This window comes from Peromyscus californicus, unplaced genomic scaffold (genome assembly GCF_007827085.1).
Source record: "Peromyscus californicus insignis strain IS unplaced genomic scaffold, ASM782708v3 Scaffold_1__1_contigs__length_55948999, whole genome shotgun sequence".
In the NCBI taxonomy this organism is placed as follows: Eukaryota; Metazoa; Chordata; class Mammalia; order Rodentia; family Cricetidae; genus Peromyscus; species Peromyscus californicus.
This window is the reverse complement of record NW_026294492.1, coordinates 51,808,120-51,825,727: the sequence shown is the minus strand read 5'-3', so window position 1 is coordinate 51,825,727 and position 17,608 is coordinate 51,808,120. Positions and strand designations below refer to the sequence as shown.

The window sequence follows — 17,608 nt, the reverse complement described above, 5'->3', positions numbered from 1 at the left end:
TCTCAGGAGACAGGCTTAGCAGTTTGGAACAAACTTGTTCCACTTTCACCTACAAAATGGCTACTGTGGTTCCTTTACTGAGTCCATTATCTATGATTTAAAAGTTTTATTTTGATACGAGAAGAACTTCAATTCAAAATCATTATTTTTAAGGCTAAACTTAACAGGGATGGAACATAAAGTCCTATTCTTAAAAAAGCTACTAACTTATTGTAAACAACTAATGATCATTAAGAAATACAGGTTAATGGTCAGTCACCTTTAACAGGAATGGAATGTAAAGTCCTAGTCTTATGAAAGCTGCTAACTTATTGTAGACTGTGAAGGAACACAAGTTAATGATCAGTCATCTCATAAATGATCAAATTCTTTAATTATAGTCATGCTAAGTACAAATATAATTAATTACAGGAATAAGCCTTATTTAGCCCCCTGTATATGTTTCCAAAGTTAAGCTTAAAACAAGTAACTAGAAACCAGCAAAGTTTGTCTACTCAGATATACCTAATAAATAGACAGTTCTTATATGCTTCAGAGATCTGTAGAATATGGCACTTAAAATGTTTAATAAATTTTGTTTTTGTTTTTGTTTTTGTTTTTGGAGACAGGGTTTCTCTGTGTAGCTTTGCGCCTTTCCTGGGACTCACTTGGTAGCCCAGGCTGGCCTCGAACTCACAGAGATCCACCTGCCTCTGCCTCCCGAGTGCTGGGATTAAAGGCGTGCGCCACCACCGCCCGGCTAATAAATTTCTTTTTTGTATGATAGATATGTCAGCTCCTGGCAGTACCCTGTCTCCTCCAAAGAAAATGGATAGGCACAGAAGAACCTCCACCTGGAGCTTGTTTTAAATGTGATAACAATGGCCACTGGGCAAAAAAATAAAAAAACCTGCCTTTCACCTCAACTGCTGCCGAGATCCCGTCCAGACTATGGACAATCAGGACACTAGAGAATTGATTGCCCCATTTTGCCTAGGTAAGGTAGGCTGGTCGCCCTATCCCCAAGTTCCTATTCCACAGGAAAGTCTGTCAGATCTTCTGGGTGTGGCAGCCGAAGACCGGTGCTGCCCTGAAAGCTCTGCCACCGATGGCCATGGCGGGCCCTGGGGTAGCAGTCTAGGTAGCCAATACGCCTGCCATTTTTAATATATTTGGAAGCTGCTTGATCTGCACTTCTGCTTACTCGGGTGAAATTTATCCTCAGACCTCTGGTGTTTGACGACTAGGCTAGTCATAGCTTTGTTAGCTTAACAGCTGCAAACAAGTCATCAGTTGCCTTCTCAGTTCTCTTTGTATATAAAATTCAGGCCACAGGTCTCTCTCTCCTAGAGCCACTACTCACAATTTACCTTGTTACCAGACTCAGAAAAGAGATAAACTCACAAAACAGATTTCAATGTAACTTTTTACTATTCCTTTATTTAAAAGAACTCACTTTATAATGATTGGCCGCAGCAATCAACCACATGTGTCTCCTGGCGAATTAGATAGAAGAAGGTGTTTTAAGGGGTAAAGTTTATGTAAGGAACTGAAAGCTTAAGATGTGAAGATCTAAGAAAATGTTTTAGGGTCTAAGGTGTTTTAAGGTGTGTAAATTCAAGTTATAAAGGTCTGAGGATGAAAAAGCTTAAGTGGTGATAAAAAAAAAAGTGACTTAAGGTGTATAAAAAACATGTTTCAGATTTCTTTCCCTCACTACTCTGTTGTATTAAGGCTCCAAAAGTCCTTAGTCTGAACATTGGAATTCTGATAAGCTATGGATCTAGCTCTAGCAAAGCACCACTACTTTTATCATAGTCACAGACTTAAGATTTTAAATTCCCTTTGGTTGTTTTTTAAGTGTAGACTTAAAAATGTTTCTCATTGTGCTAAAAACATCTGTCTCATCTATATACACTCAGTCTTCTGGTTAGAGGAAAGTGTTCATGCTTTTAACCAGAATCACTTTTGGGTCCCCTATGACTCAAAGGCATGAGTCTACTGCCTTATCTACAATGTGGATTTCAGTACAGATTACAAACAGTGGGAATGCTAATGTGTCCAAAACTTATCTCTTTGTGTAAACTCAAAAAGTTCTTGTAAGCTCCAGGGAGTTGGCTTGGATCTACCTCAAACAGGTAAATGAACTCCACATAAGAACTGTCAATCAACAGCCTAAGTGTCCCCACCTACTGCCTGTTCCTGAGGGTGGAATCTCTCCTACCTTTTCCTGGTCTTAGGACTCCCTTTCTTCAATTACTAGGGCTTAAGAAAAAAATTCCCCCCTAAAACTTTTTAACTTTATTTTCTGCCAGCATCCTGCCAGATCCCCTCAAAATCTGCATCCCAGACAGCTTCAAAGTGGCTAGCCCCAAGTGGTCCAACCTCACAAACTGCTTCAACCAGGCCTACACTTTCCTAGCACCAGACAGTACCACAAAGCGTGGACAGTCAGTGAAACAGCCAGCTATCCCAGGACTTGGCCTGCATCTCAGCTTTCTCAGGTCTCCCGTATATGCCAATGTCCCCAGACAACAGGAAGCAGTCTTGAGAACACAGTGCCCTCATTCCCACCTCACCAGCTAAGCCTTCCTCTTTCATCTTTTTATAATAAACAAAAGGGAGGAATGTTTGTTTCTGCTGCAGCAGCAGCCTGCCTCTGTCACCAAAGTAGTTACATCCTCATCTTTCCACTGTCAGATATGACACATGGGCCCTTTAAAAGCGCCCGCCAGAGCACAGCTCACTCTCGTCTCATGGCTCTCTTGCCTCCTCCTTCCTCTCTTGTCTCTCTTGCCCATTGTTTTCTTTCTTGCCTCTTACTCTTTTCTTGCCTCTTGCTCCTCTCTTCTTCCTCTTGTCTGTCTGCCTCTCTCATATCCCCACTCCAAGAGGGCCTTTCATGCTTTCACTCCCCTCTACCCCAATAAACCTCTTGCACTAACTTTGTGGCATGTTTGCTTAGTAGCAAACTTTGGCAGGGCCTGCCAAAAGGTACCCACTTCACCTTTTATTTAAATTTAGCATTACAGCAGGAAAATGAAATTCATTTACCAATTCTTTCTCAGTCGCATGAGTTTCACTCACTATTTCTAGTGCTATTTCAGCAAAACCAAAATATCTAATACCTAATTATGCACTATCTACTCTATTTAAATCTCTAGAAGGTGAGATGACATTGAACAGTCCTTGCCCATTATCTTGAGTAGAATATTTGAATCCAGACTAAAAATGGCTACTCATTTCTACCTGAACTTGGAAAAAAGAAGGTGGAGTCACATGCTAATGGTAATTATATAATGGCTGGACAGTTATTGACAGCTCGTGAATGGGCCCGAGTTGCATGTGGTACTATTGTCACAACTTGTAAACAACTGCTAAAAGGACCAGAAAGTAGAAGGTCATGGTAGGCTGAAGACGACTTTCCCTTCCAAGGTGACACTGCTGGAGTCATGTCTCTTCACATTCCATCACAGGGAGCATCTGGCAATTTCAAAGCATAAGCTTATGTTTATTTACACCATCTTACTTATTAACATAAAAATAGTCATGATAACTACAGTCAAGAATTCTATTGCTCTTTTTGAGGGTGCATCAAGTGGGTTCTATTTGACTGCCAAATTTACGTCATTAGAAAAGTAAAGTTAAGAAAAACCATCTTCCCATGGTACTGGCTCAGCTTCAGAATCCTGCAGTGCCTTCAAACAAGGCTCAGCCATCAAGACTGGGTTCTACTCTTGCAGAGGACCTGAGTCTGGTTCCCAACACACAGGATGGTTAGTTCACATGCCTATAACTCCAACAGATATGACCCTTCTTTTGACCTCTGAGAGAATTCAGCATGCAGAAACACACATTCAGGCATATACATAACAAACATAAACAATAAAGCTTAATAGAAATTGAAATAAAACCATGGAGAAAGAGCCACACAATATTAAAAAGAAGCATGCTATGAACACAGTACATTTACTTGAGATCTAGAAGGCAACTTTTTTTCTTATTAACCTATCACCTTATATTTTATTTAAATGTTGCATAAAGGTTATAAATATGACCAGGTATGGTAGCTTAGGCCTTTAATCCTAGACCTCAGGAGGCAGAGGCAGATGGACCTGTGACTTCCAGGCCAGCTCGGACTACACAGTGAGACCTAGTCTCAAAAATTAAAAAAATTATATTTAAGGAATGGAGGTGACAGACAAATTCTTTGTTCTAGAAAGACTACTTTCTTGAATGTAATTTCTGAAGACTATTAGTATATCATTATTTTTCCCACATAAATGATCCTCATAATTATTTGAGTGCTTTTATATTGATAAAAGAATCAACTTTTAAATGTTTGAAGAAGTAATTCTGTTGTTTTAAAAGTAAAGAGATTTAATACTTGGATTTTTGACTGGAGAGATGTCTCAGCTGTTAAGAGCACATATTGCTTTTGCAGGGAGCTTAATTTTAATTTCATAACCTATATCAGGCAGAGAGAACTTGCCACACACACAAAAAAAGTACACATATATAACTTTCTTTAAGGTTTTTTGAGATGGACTCTCACTATGCAGCATTAGCTGGCTTAGAACTCACTATGTACTGTTTAAGAAAGAAAAAAGAGATCAACAAAACGTATCTACATGCAAATGTGTTAATGACACAGACTTTACGCCCTGCACTGAATTAACTTCAGATGGATCCTATGCCTGAATGTTCAGGGCCAAGGGAAGAACTTATAGAAGACACTAGAGAAACCAGGGTTCTGTGAGTTAGCAAATCTGCCTTTCCTGGCGACAGTGAAAAAAGCGCAATGCACCCTCTATGCATGGTGACATCACAATATGGAAATAACCACCCACAATCCACCCATGCTCGTATTCTCTGCAGGCGCAGCCCGCAGATGGAAGATACTCAGGGGCCACAAGTCCCGGGAGTTGCAAGGACAATAAGGACCTCACGTGCCTAATGGGGCGCCGTGGTGGGCCGCTCCCACAGCCCTAGGAGGACCCCCACACCGGCTCCCGCGGCTCCTCCCTCAAAGGGGAGAGCGGCCCCTCACTCACCATGGCGGGTTCCGAGCTCACCCTTCTCCTCACAGCTCCAAGCAGCCAGTAACAGCTCAGCACAAAGAACAAGATGAGCCTCCTTCACCCGCAGCCTGCAGCATGGGACCGGAAGTATTCTTTCCATTCTGACTGGCAGTCCATCTGGAGACCCTGATTGGCTACTGAGGCCTGAGTGACAGGAGCAGCTGCTTTAGGGAGAGTGTCACAAAGGGCCATACCACAGTGGTTCCCACCCCTCGCTTCCACCCCTGTACAGATCTGTCGCAGATCTGCAGAGATTGGCATTGCAGCAGAACTTCAAAGATCTCCGTATTATGTAACAGTCCCAACACTGTTCCAGTGTCCAAAGTTTCTTCCGAAAACCAAGGCAATGTCTTGAACTCGGCATCCTGTAAAATCAAAACATACAATGGCACAGAATACACTTCTCTCTTTCAAAAAAGGAAAGATTGAACCAAACAATCACAATTCTCCCCTCCAGCCAGGTCCCCAGGCCTGAGTTCCTGTGTGGTAGGTCATAAAGGCAGCTAAGAGTTTCCTCAGGCAGTGATTGTCAGGCTTCCAGGATCAAACTGAGGGGTGATAAGAATCACATAGAGAGGCAATAACCGTTAATTATCATTTGCAACCTCAAAGGGAAGTGACCAATGGGGAAATGAATTAACTAAAGGCTAAATTCGGGTAATATCTAAGAAGAGGGAATCTTACGTGCTCAACTATAATATTAAACGTGATTGGTAGAAAATGCTAAGAATCTATAAGTTGCTAGGTCAATGGGGGGAAATAAAACTGCCTTCTTTTTTCCTGTGGCTCCTATCTGTTCAAGCTATCTGCCATTTTTTTCTGCAGGGTTGGGGGAAGTGTGCTCTGTCGCTAGGCAACCTATGTACAGCTAGATGCCTCTGGTGATAGTTAAAGGGAGATCTGAAACTAGAGGAAAGATTTGGGAAAGGAGGTAGTTAAGCTTAATTGGCACATCCACCAGGCCTTCTCAAACGGGTAGTCTGGACACTTAAGCCTGTTCTTAGAGAGAACAGAGGTATCTCTGATAAGGTACTTTCCTCCATCTGGGGATGGTCCTGGCTGGGTGCTGCCAATGACGATAATTACAGAGAGGCTTGAACTGGGGTTCTGGCTGAGCATAGTTGTTAGCGCACAGGTTATCTAAATACTCCTAGAAGTGGTTAGGTAAGGAGTTAAAGGTCTATAAGTTAGTAGGGCTGTAAGAAAGGAGGGTCCGAGCTAAATTGTGTAAAGCTATTACTTAACATCCACCTGACCTAGGTGGTGTCTCCTTGTGGAATTTACCTTAAATCAGGAGACTAGCATGTGGACTGTTATTACTGTTAGTCCTTGAAAGTGGCTAAGGGAGATATCTGATTCCAGTGTCGAAAGGGGAGAAACAGATGTGCTGGGGGGAAAGAAGTCTTTCCTGAGGCTGTTCTCCAAATACCTTGAATGTATATGTCCAAAGAGTGATCCAGTCCACACTGTTAGCAATTCTTAGGGAAAAATCAATTGGGAAAACTATGAAGACACATGATTTTCATAACAAAAGACAGCTGATATATAACAAGCCAAATAACACCAAATGCTCCTTGGAATTTGGCTTCCTCTGAAGGAATTCCTTGATCCCTCCAGGTAGTGACTTTGCCATAACCAGCTGAGTTCCTATGATATATTCCTCCGGCCTGCAGCATTTTCACCCATCTCTCTTTGTCTACTTCCACTATCTTCATGCATCTATTATTCATGGCAGTGTCTCAAAGCTTGGAGTCTCAAACATGGTATGGTCTCAAAATGCTACCCAGGCTCTGTCATCAGGAATTCATGCAGTGAACTCTCACAGTCTCCTCATTGGGGCAATATCTCTGCCAAACAGGTGACTGAAACACTGCTGAGCTGAAGCACAGAGGAAGAATCCATGACCTTTAAATGTTGCATCTTTTTCTTTCCAAAAAAGCAGTACATAGATACCACCACACGGGTTTCTAGCTTTGGAAGTACCCGGCCCCACTGGAACAGAGCAGCAGCAGACTCTGCATGAAGTTTTTTTCTGGACAGGAATCACCTTCCTTTTCCTTACAGAGTTCAATGCTTGGCTGGGTAGGCTGTTCCCTATAACACATTTTCTATATTTCCAGAAGAGCAGATGCCTTCTCTTTAATGGCCTTAACCTCCCTGATAATTACAGCCTCTGTTTCAGCACATGACCACTCTCTGAAACTGCTTAGTGCTGTTTTTCTTTCCAAAAAACACAGGTTTTATTCATTTCTGCCCCTATTGTTGCTCTTTTACTCTACAGACCTACATGAGTCATCAGTAATAAGTGTACCATAACTATATATTTTTGTCGAGACAGGTCATTACTCTTTAATTCACCCTTAATCAAAATCATGAGACAGGGGCACAATACAGAGAGATAATACACCAAAATAATACACATACAACACATCTTAGTGACTATTCTATTGCTGTGGAGAAACATTATGACCAAGGTGATTCTTACAAGGGAATACTTTTAACTCGGGGCTTGATTACAATGACAGAGGATTAGTCAACTATCATACTGAATGGCAGCATCACAGTGGGCAGGCATGGCACCGAGACTTACATCCTGATACATAGGCAGGCAGAAAGAAACATTTCCCTTTGCATTGGTCATTTGAAACCTCAAACCCCACCTACAATGACATACTTTAACAAACATGAACACGCCATCTCCCAAAAGCACATTCCTGCTAATGTTACACCAAGCATTTAAATATAAAAGCATGGGGGTGTTGAACACAATATAATGTTATGCCCAGATTGCAGGAACCTCCAAAAGACCACCACGAAGACCCAATCCCATATGTAAAAGCAAAGAGCCTTTATTTTCAAGCTCTGAGCTTGGTCTCTCTGTCTGTCCAGTGCAGCAGTGAGAGCTGAGAGCCCTAAGCTCAAGCAGGGTAGAGTTTTTGTTGTTGTTGTTTTTTGTTTTTATTACAGTAGAGTTTGGGATGAGGGTATTTCCAGGATTCAGGACCCTGATTGGCTGGCATTTGTCTAGGGGTACCTGTAAAACAGAAATAGGTGTGTGCTAGACTCAGGGACATCTGGCCATCTTATCTAACCTTATCTAATGGTTGGAATGTTTGGAATGTCAGGTACTTCCCCTTAGATGTAGGCCCTCCCTGGGTAGGGTCAGCTCATGGATCTGGGTGTTGCCTGCCAGTAAGCCTGTCACAGAAGCTGTGTCTGGGCCTCTAAGCCTGTCATGGCAGCTGTGTAGTCAAGCTATTTGGGGCCACCCACATCCCCCCCTTCACAAGTACCAATAACAGGACTCCGTCATGAGTCCTATTTGCACAGGGGTTCAAGGGTATTAGGACCTAAAAACCATTAGCTAACAGATTTTTCTAGGGCAGTGACATCCATATCTATTGCCATTCTTAAGGCCTTATAGTTCTAATCTTTGAGTATAACCAGATTATAATAATACCTCTGTGGTTCTACACAAAGGTCAAGTGTCTTATCTTATTTATTGCAGAACCATTTCAGTTAATTAACTTATCAATTGACAGCTCTGAATCTATTTTTCTGGTATGTCATTGGGCATTATAGTTAGCCATCTTGCCCCTCTGCCAGGGAGTTTCCTTTTGACCCAACATTTCAGTCTTGTTCTGGACAGGGAACATGGGATGACGTATTCTCTTCTGGAACTGCTTTGAGCTGGCATTGGGGCATTGTTGTCAGAGGCCACCCTCAAATGGCTGAAAGGCTGGTCAAAGACTGGAAAATGGGGCATTTGTCAGAAGTATGTAGCCATCTGACCCAGCTGAAGACAGGGAATAGTCACATTGGCTGGGCTGGTCCATGTCAGCTTTTAGCAAGTTCAGAACTCATAGTTGCTGAGAACAGTGTAGTCGGCAACTGAAACTTGGAACATGTTTACCAGCCAAGTGGAAACCTGTTGAGACAAACTGAAGCTAGGAACAAAAGTTAATTAAAAAAAATACCATCCTTAGGAATAGACAAGTGGGGAAAATTTAAGCTGTACTTATCTGGGGTCTTTCTAACCTCTGTGAAGTGGATCCAAGTATTAACGAATTATCTTATGAAATGATATAAAAGTTTTAGATACATTAGTATTACCAATCTGTACTGAAATCCATATCATAGACAAAAGCAGGTGATGAGTACCTGTAAAACAACAGAAGTGGACTCATGTCTTCGAGTCCCAACAAGAAATACAGATTTGGGTTAAAAGCTTGTGCATTTTTCTTCTGTCCGGAGAGCCAAGTATAAATTAAACAGAGATTTTTGGCCTGATGGGAAGCACTTTTAAGTTTATATTTAGATGACAACCAAAACAAATCTAAAATGTTGAGCTTGTGACTGAACAGTAAGTAGTCATTGCCCTACCAGCTTATCTGGCCTCTATTAAATGTTAAGCTCTGAACCGTTATATCACAGAAGGTGAGAACAATCTAAAACATTTCTCATTACAACTTGTATTTATATCTTAAATCATTTTCTGAGATCCTTAAAGCTTATAAGCTTTGATATCCTCAGACCTTTTTTTGACCCATATTTAAACCTTTATGACTTATTTAGAACATTCTCTTAAAAATGAGCTAACAAGCTGCTATAGCCTTATGGAAGGATCTGGTTGTCTGATGCTGCCAATCTGACAGTTATAGCTAACCTAACCCTCAGTACTATCAGAGATCTGAGAAGGATAAATTATATATGAGTGCAGACTAAGCAGCTTCCAATTCTATAAATAACAGGGACCAGTCCATACCAGTCCATACCAGTCCATACCAGTCCATAGTGTTGGAGGCAAAATATTAGAACAGCATCAATCTTCTTTGGCCATCAGGCCCATAAGTCAGAGTTTTTTCCTATAGAAGAGGGACATGGGGAAGACTGATCTTGCTTTGTCTAAGCTAAAGGGGTGCAATCAATTCTAGTGTCCTGCTGCTTGTCCACATTCTAGGCCAGATCTTGGTGGCAGGGCATTGCATTGGGGGTATCTTGTCCTGTGGTCAGTGTTGCCATAATCCAGGTGGAGACGTTGTTGTGCCCCATATGTAATCTTCTTTGGAGACCTTGGGTCACTGCTAGGATCTGGGAGCCTGTCTGATACAATAAACTTTTAGATTAACATTTTAAATGCCATATTCTGCAGTATATACATCTCTGAAGTATGAGGGCTGTCTATGTATAGCTGAATAGACAAACTTTGTTTCTACTTACTTGTTTTAAGCTAAACCCTGAAAATATATGCAAGGGACTGAGTAAAGTTTATCCCTGTAATTAATTACATCAGTACTTAGCATGACTACAATTAAAGAGCTTGATTATTTATAAGATGACTATTTAATTGTGTTCTCTAGCAGTCTATAATAAGTAGCCTTAAAAACAATGACTTTAAATTGAAGCTCCTTTACTATCAAATATGGGTTCAGTAAAGAAATAAAAACAAAATAGCCATATTGTTAATGGAAGGTCCATAAGTTCCTTTTACCAGAGATAAGAAGAGTGACTCGCTTTTTAGCAACTAAGAACTTTCTCCAAGCCCCTGAGGGAATGGGAACTTTGTCTAAATGCCTGACCTTGGGAAAATGACTTTGTAGTTTTATCTCTGCTAAGTATGAGCCTTAAAAATTCTCCAGCCTGGGCTACAGAGTGAGTTCCAGGAAAGGCACCAAAGCTACATAGAGAAACCCTGTCTCAAAACAAACAAACAAAAAAACAAAACAAAAAAATGCAACTGCTACTTGCCATTGATGATCATTCTTCTCTTCCTCTGGAAGCGTGAGAGGGGGAGAATGCAAAACAAAACAAAACAAAACAAAACAACTCTCCATTAAAGCTTTTTTTAGTATTAATATAAAACATTTATATGACTCAAGTTTATCCAAATATCTTAAGATCAATAAATTTAGCAAAGACAAAGAGGCTAGACATGCATTCTTAAGTCTGAATAGACTTTGAGTAAGGAGAAACATTCTCTAAGCCACTGGTTCTTAACTTTCCCAATGCTTTGAACTTTCAATATAGTTCCCCATGTTGTGGTGACCACCATTACAAAATTTTCCCCAATGCTATTTCATAGCTGTAGTTTTGCCATTGTTATGAATCTCATTTGCAAACATCTGACATACAGGTGGTCCTAGGCTACCCCTGTAAAAAGGTTTTTCAACCCCCAAAGGGTTGAGACTCGAAGTCAGAAGCTGTTCCAAGCCCTTTGCTAGACTGCTTAGGTCATTGTGTTGCTACATCACAAGAAATGCACATTCTAGTTTCTAGTTAGTATTTGGTCCTTGTGACCGTGACCCTAATTTTTAGCCTTTTATTTTAAGTCCAGATATTAACAATATAGAACATTTTATAAACTTAAAATGTCCCATAGCCTTATAAATTTAAATATTTTAAAAACTGTCCTTAAAAAGGCTAAGATCACTCAAATGTCTTTCTGCAATATCAAAAATAAAATACCTTCTTTTACTTTAAGAGTGAGAAAACATGGCATAAACACAATCTGTATAAAGCAAAACCAAGCTCCAAAGTGCAAGCAATCCCAAAGTTCAATATCTGGGACTCATTTACAATCCTTTTGGTTCTTTTACTTAGAGGTTTGGCCTTGGCCCTACTCTTAGCAGCATACACATAGCCTGCCTTCTAGATCTCAGCCTGCTGCATTTCATTGTGGCTGGTGCTTCTGGTGACTATCACCTAGGTGACTTTTAAATTATAAAGTTTAGCTGCCAGAGCAAGGTATATTCTTGTGTATAAAAGCATTGAGGTGTAACTTTAATATATTTGTGGAATACTTTATTTATCAAACACATGTTGCCATTTATTTAAATTCTCTAAAAGCTTACTATTGAGCACTTAGCAAAGACATAAGTACTTAGGTGTAAATCTCTAAGTTACCTTTTGTTAATCTCAATAGATCTTTATAACCTTGGTAAAAGATGGCTGCCAGCCTCGTGACTGCCTACATCATGATGAGGTCACCAGTCAAGATGGAGGAAAGCCATGTGGTTGCTGTTTAAAATATATTTTTCTAAACAATAATTACTTGCACACATATGCACAGTAGGATCCAAGTTATATACACATACATACAGTTAAAAACTAGCTTACATTCACACATATAGTTAAATCCAAGTCACATATATGTTCATATACACATATGTATATAGCTCTGTTTTTTAACATAAACATTTTGCAAAATCATCAGCTAATTTTAAAATGAAAACCAATCAGAACTAACTTTTAAATTCAATAGTTGCAGGTATAAGAAATCATAACAAACATAGTTCACATCACATCCCTGTAGCATGAATCTTAAAAGTTCTTATTAATAAAATCAAACCTGGAGCCAGTTATTGGGGTGAACACTGGGAGATCAGAGAGACAGTACAAGCCACAGCTAACCTCACCTGGCCAACTTCTCAGCTGCTCTTGTTTTCTCAGACTAGAAGCTTCTGTGTCCTCATCCCAATGGCTCTCAGCTGAACTGCTGCTCGAAAGCCTGAAGCTTAACCAGCTAAAAGCTTCTAGTTTCTGGTCCTCACGCCTTATATATCTATCTGCTTTCTACCACCACTCCCTGGGATTAAAGGCTCACTTTCTGGGATTAAAGGTGTGAGTCACCATGCTTAGCTGTATCCTTGAACACATGGATTTCTGCCTCTGGAATGCTAGGATTAAAGGCGTGAGTGCAGCCGAGCGGTGGTGGCACAGGGCTTTAATCCCAGCACTCGGGAGGCAGAGCCAGGCGGATCTCTGTGAGTTCGAGGACAGCCTGGTCTACAGAGTGAGATCCAGGAAAGGCGCAAAGCTACACAGAGAAACCCTGTCTCGAAAAACCAAAAAAAAAAAAAAAAAAAAAGGTGTGAGTGCCACCATTTTCTAGCCTCTGTATCTAGTGGCTGTCTGTTCTCTGACCCCAGATAAATTTATTAGGGTACACAATATTTTGGGGAATACAATACTACCACACATCCCCTCTGACTTTCTACAACCTTCCATGTACCCTTAGTCCATTCCTTTGATTCCTCAAATATTTCACATTTCTCTTTTCCTTTACTTCTCTTTATTATTTTAGTCTCCTGCTTTCTTTCTTTTTTTAATGCAAGAACTCTTCCCAAAGTCTTTCTTGTGATCCCACTCAGTAGTCTAGAATATATTGTAAAGCTACAATATTTTAAACAAGAACAGAAATACATGCATATACCATAACAAGAATAACTCTAAATTTGCATCAATACCACTGGCACGCAGAATCTATTGGATCTGAATGATCAAGGCAGCCCTGGGTACAGCATTATAACATAGCAGCCAAAGCTTAGCAACCATAGGCAGTGACATCCTATTCTGCCCTTGGAGCGAAACCTCAGTCAGGTTTACCAGGTAGCCCCAGGGCAGGTCTTGGGAGCCCCGCCCATCAGCATGGGAGCCTATGTGCAGCATGGGGACAGAAGATCACCACCAACCCCAGATTCTCAAGTATACAAGAGGGCAGACTGGAAGGGACTCCAAGCCCCAGACAGGCCCCTCTGAAGCTGTGACCTCAGAGGGCCAGTTCTCCATCAGCTCCACAGTCTGTCAGTCCCACAGCATATCTGGGTCAGGTGCTTCCAGCTATGAGAGGCCCTACCTGTTCCTCACTGCTCCACCCCAAGGCTCCCAGCAGCCTCGAATCTCCTGGCTGCTCCACAGCACCCCAGGTCCCCACACCAGCCCCTGGGCTGCTCAGGCCATGACTGCCAAACTCACTGCACAAAACAGTGTGCTCCCCTGCCTGCCACTGTCTGTGTTCCTGGTCAGACAGCAAGGAACTGATGGGGGGAGTACTATCAGTCTGTCCCAGTTCAACCAAAGGAACCCTCTGTCCCTTCTGCGGCCACCCAGCCCCAAAGGCTGTCCATGTACAGTTTCTATCTGGAGTCACAACACATACATAAGCCCAGGCATAAAACATGCACACTGTGGCCACACTTCTCACACATTCACACATTCATATAGACAGGACACAGAAAGGCAAACAATACGTTTTACAACACACAAGACAACAAAACAGCTCTTCTGGTGCCTGGAGACAAAACCGAAAAGGAAGACACCGGCCTCATGCCGGCACCATGGGAGAACCCACGTCATCTATACAAATCAAATTCAAATACAAATCAACCAAAGGGATCCAAACTCATCCAAAGGACCTTCTCCAGGTACTTATAAGTTTTGGGCTCACTCACAAAAGGGTATCCAAATGGCCAAAAGGACCACTTATATGTTACTTATCCAAACAAAAGTAAACACAGACACACAAAAACATACTGGCAGGCTTCAGGCTCTATAGGTGATGGTTCCAGTTGTCTTGGGGGATCTGAGATAAGCCCCCAAATGTTATGCCCAGATCACAGGGATGCCCAGAAAGCCACCACGGAGACCAAATCCCATATGTAAAAGCAAAGAGCCTTTATTTTCAAGCTCTGAGCTTGGTCTCTCTATCTGTTTGATGCAGCAGTGAGAGCATAGAGCCCTGAGCTCAGGCAGGGTAGAGTTTTTATCATAGCAGAGGTTGGGGTGAGGGTAGTTCCAGGATTCAGGACCCTGATTGGTTGGCTTTTATCTAGGAGTATCTGTAAAACAGAAATAGGTGTGTGCTAGACTCAGGGACATCTGGCCATCTTATCTAACCTTATCTAATGGTTGGAATGTTTGGAATGTCAGGTACTTCCCCTTAGATGTAGGCCCTCCCTGGGTAGGGTCAGCTCATGGATCTGGGTGTTGCCTGCCAGTAAGCCTGTCACAGAAGCTGTGTCTGGACCTCTAAGCCTGTCATGGCAGCTGTGTGGTCAAGCTGTTTTGGTATAACCTAAGTAGAAAGAGCTGTAGAGGAAGAGAGGAAAAAAAGGAATTGAGAGAAAGAGAGAGAGAGAGGGAGAGAGAGAGAGAGAGAGAGAGAGAGAGAGAGAGAGAGAGAGAGAGAGAGAGAGAGAAAACCAAAAGGAAGCAAACATTTTCCAGAAATAGATGGTGGCAGTTCTTCTTGATAGGTTACAGGCTTCTTTAATATAACTTTCCCTACCTCACCTAAGAATTTAAACAACATGGACTCTCTGAAATGAATGATAAACAGCCCTGGTTACGGCACTGGTTACCTTGTGAAAAGGTCATGAGCCACAGCCACACTACTTGGTAGCAGAGAGCTTTATTAGGAGGAAGTGGGGGGAGAAGAACCAGGCCTGGAGAGACAGAACAGAACAGAAAGAAAGATGGTGGGGTTGGGGGAGATGGAGCAGAACAGAGAGAGAGGGTGGGGTCTGTGTCCAGCTTTTTAAGGGTTCCCAGTGAACATGCACAGGCGGGCTTACAAAACTACACCACACATGCGCTGATTGCAGGATCATGCCATGCACATGTAGCACACACTGATGACATAAGACGCAAGACCCTTTGCTTAACTCCTGAACTGCGTATGTGCAGTCATGCAGCTGGAGTGAGGGCAGAATTCTAACATTCCAAACTTCTTGCTTGTTATAAAAAAGTGAGTGAATAGGAATAGGGGCATCATTTCTCCCAGAAAAACTGCTTAAAGCTGACTTGGTGGGCATTGGTTGGCTCTTGGAGGAGGGGATAGGGAATGGGGCTTCCAAGGTAGACAGGCATCCTGGGATGGTGGTGTAGATGTAACTGTCTTTTTAAATAAGAAACACAGAGCCGATTCAGAGATGAAAGCCAATAGCTAAGAGCTGAGATTAAAAACCTTACCCTTCACTGTCGCCGCTGTCCTACCTCTCCGCAAGAGACCTACTTCCTGTGTGTTTGTGCTTTTTGTTGACTTTCTATTCTGCCTTCTCATTGGTTGTAAACCCAACCACATGACCTCCTCATCACTGCCTGTCTGTACAGACCTCCAGGTCTTCTATGGTTGGTATTGAGATTAAAGGCGTGTATCTCCATGCTGGCTGTATCCTTGAACACACAGAGATCCGCTTAGCTCTGCCTCCCAAGAGCTGGGATTAAAGGCATATACCACTACCGCCCAGCTTCTGCTATGGCTTGCTATTAGCTCTGACCCCCAGGCAACTTTATTTAACATACAAATAAAATCACATTTTAGTACAATTAAAATATCACCATATGGTGGGCTGTCCCACGATGGTGGGCTATCATCTGCTGTCTCGGAGCTGTTCATCTTTCTTGGCTTGGCACTCTGGCTGCTTTTGTGTCTGACAGGATGCTGGTGAGACAGAGAAAAGCTTAGAAGAAAGAATTATTATTATGAAGGAGTTTCCAGGGTGATAGAGAGGGGTCCCAAGACTGGGAAGGTTTGGGTTTGGTACTTATCTTGAAGTAGATCCAACCTGTCCAGGTGGATTTAAACTGGTTTCTGTGTCTCTGCACATGGGAAGCACTGCTGACCAGTCTGGAGTGAGGCACATGGAGGGAGCAAATGAAATGAAAGCTCCTATCTTAGCTAGAAAATCTTTTCCCATTAAGTAACTCTGAAAGTACAATTAAGTCTGGTGAAGTGGGTAAGGCTGTTCTCCCTACCCCAACAATAGGGAAATGAGGAGAGGTGAGACCCCAAAACTCCAGGACTGGGTAAGTGGCTCTGGTGTCCAGAAGGAAGGAAATGGATCACTTCCATGCTGCATTCTGGATTCCCTGCAATCAATCCTGTGGCCAAGGCTAGAGGTCTGCTGGAGGTCTTTGTCTGTCCCCATGCCACTCAGTGCCTGGGTGCAGTCAGCTGACCAGTTGTCTCTTCAGATGGCACTTTGAACAAGGCTCAGTTGATGGCCTGGCAGGGCATACACTAGCCTGTGTGCCCCCCCCCCCCCCCGCACTTAAAACAGGAACCCAGTGGCTTTCGGGAGCTGGTTGGACAGCATGTCCCAGCACTTGGCAATTCTGTTCTCAGGCTTTTTCATTTCTCCCACGGAGAAATGGTACACCTTAAAATACCACAGCTGAAATTTTTGCCTGTGGGGTCAGGAGCCTTGCTCTCCAGATGCTTAAGTTTTAGCCCTAAGGTCAAGAAGCCCTGGGAAACAAGAGACTGGTTTTATTCCATTTCTTGAAATTTTTTTTTAACCTAGTCTGCTGGCTTGAAGGACAGCTTTAGGAAGACCCACCAGGAGGCAGGATGTAAACTGATCTCTGGCTAAAGAGCCATCCTGATTACTATGATCCCCATGTGAGTCCTGATTATAAACTTATTTGCATGCATCCTAGCCTGCTACAGACCTGTCTGTGCTTCTCAGGGCAGCTTGAGAATGCGTGAGAGGAGTTAAGGTTAGAGCCTGATACTGGAGAGCCCACCCAATACTGGAGAGCAGAGTGGAAGTCAGATAGGCGGAAGTGGTTGCACATGGCAGAGAAAGAATCAGAAATGGAGAGGGAGAAGGTTTCAGAGCTTAGGTAGAAAGCTTGGGGATAAGGTAACTCTTTTCATTTGCCCATTTGCTGGCAGAAGTTAGATAATTGCCATGAAATATTGGGGTTGAAGCAGCCATTATGTGGCCAAATTTACTGGTATCTGGGGATATTTAAAGCATTCATCA

At 42.3% G+C, this 17,608-nt stretch overlaps 1 protein-coding gene across 2 annotated transcripts in view; it reads right to left on the bottom strand.

The window, feature by feature from the left end:
- Positions 1 to 5,203, bottom strand: part of LOC128115850 (zinc finger protein 431-like) — a 28,059-nt gene extending 22,856 nt beyond the window's left edge. Inside the window, exons 1-2 of one of the 2 annotated variants that reach the window (XM_052746952.1) lie at positions 5,034 to 5,203; positions 1,436 to 3,462 (exon numbers count right to left, since the gene is read on the bottom strand). In XM_052746952.1, the coding sequence (XP_052602912.1) occupies positions 1,436 to 1,468 (33 nt within the window). In that variant the 5' untranslated portion in view covers positions 1,469 to 3,462; positions 5,034 to 5,203. The remainder of the gene's footprint in view (positions 1 to 1,435; positions 3,463 to 5,033) is intronic. The other variant, XM_052746953.1, reaches the window with a different exon arrangement.
- Between the last annotated feature and the right edge of the window lie 12,405 nt (positions 5,204 to 17,608).